At 53.1% G+C, this 1076-nt stretch overlaps 1 protein-coding gene across 1 annotated transcript in view; it reads right to left on the bottom strand.

Annotated features, from left to right (window-relative positions):
• The window catches only part of AURANDRAFT_39515 (hypothetical protein), a gene marked incomplete at both ends in the record, with an annotated part of 1632 nt that extends 880 nt beyond the window's left edge, over nucleotides 1-752 (bottom strand). The window contains 2 exons of the mRNA XM_009044660.1: nucleotides 1-313; nucleotides 388-752. Coding sequence (XP_009042908.1) covers nucleotides 1-313; nucleotides 388-739 — 665 coding nt within the window. The remainder of the gene's footprint in view (nucleotides 314-387) is intronic.
• Between the last annotated feature and the right edge of the window lie 324 nt (nucleotides 753-1076).

Genomic DNA, 1076 nt, shown 5'->3' with positions numbered 1-1076 from the left:
TCGGGAGCGCGATACCAACGCGTGGCGACATAATCGGTCATACCACCGTCTACAACAAGATCAGGCGTGCACAGCCTTGCAAGTCCGAAGTCACAAATTTTCAGGGTGCAGTCAGCATTTACAAGCATATTTCGAGGCTTGATATCACGGTGTGCAATGCCAGCAGTATGTAGGAAGTGGACAGCGCTCAAAAGTTGGTACATAAAAAACTTGATGTGTTCATCCCCAAGATGCTGGGAGGACTCGATCACCCGAGAGAGGTCAGTGTCCATGAGTTCAAAAACAACATAAACATCAGTTGGCGAGTGTCGACCTATGCACAAGCCATAATTATTTATAATAGCTAGCAAAAAAGGCCCCACAGCATGCTGATGGGGAGGATGGTACGCATCTTGATGAGATTTTCATGGGCATCGAGGAGGCGCAAAATGCGAACCTCGCGCAGTGTTCGTTTAGCGCACGTGTAACCGGCAAAAGCATCGCTGATGCGTTTAATGGCCACATCCATGTGAAGTTTCAGATCTCGAGCTGCGCATACCTCACCGAAAGTACCCTTGCCGAGCCGCTCCAAAATTTCATATCGCGCTTCGCCTTCTAAGAACCTCTCCGGCGAGACGTCTCCATCGCGACCAGGCAATTTGATTTCCCACTCCCATGAATGCGGGCGCTGACTTATCGTCGTTGGCGACTGCCATTCTTGTAATATCTGCCACTCCCACTTCTTCCTGTTAGGCTGCATTAATATCGGCGTGACATCTGGGTCGACATTGACGATGTCTGTAGCCTACGGCAGTAGCTGCGAGTCGACGCCCTATAAAGGGGGGGGGGATTCTTCCTCCTCATTCCCCATCGTGAGAACCCTGGATGAGGGGAATGGCCATGTTGCCCGACTTGGACGGAGAGGCAAAAGTGAGATGGGGCTGCTAGCGAGGGACTCATGGACGAGGACCACGCCCGGGACTACGTCGGTCCGCGGTGGACGCGACGGGGACCCAGACTTGATCCTTCCAGGTAGGTGGGAGTAGCGGAGTGAGCCTTCGGGCTGACTTCGTGTTGGGCGGAGCCCATGTGAAGGA

Source organism: Aureococcus anophagefferens (genome assembly GCF_000186865.1).
Source record: "Aureococcus anophagefferens unplaced genomic scaffold AURANscaffold_613, whole genome shotgun sequence".
NCBI classification, from domain to species: Eukaryota; class Pelagophyceae; order Pelagomonadales; family Pelagomonadaceae; genus Aureococcus; species Aureococcus anophagefferens.
The sequence above is the reverse complement of the archived record's forward strand: the minus strand, read 5'-3'. Positions and strand labels throughout refer to the sequence as shown.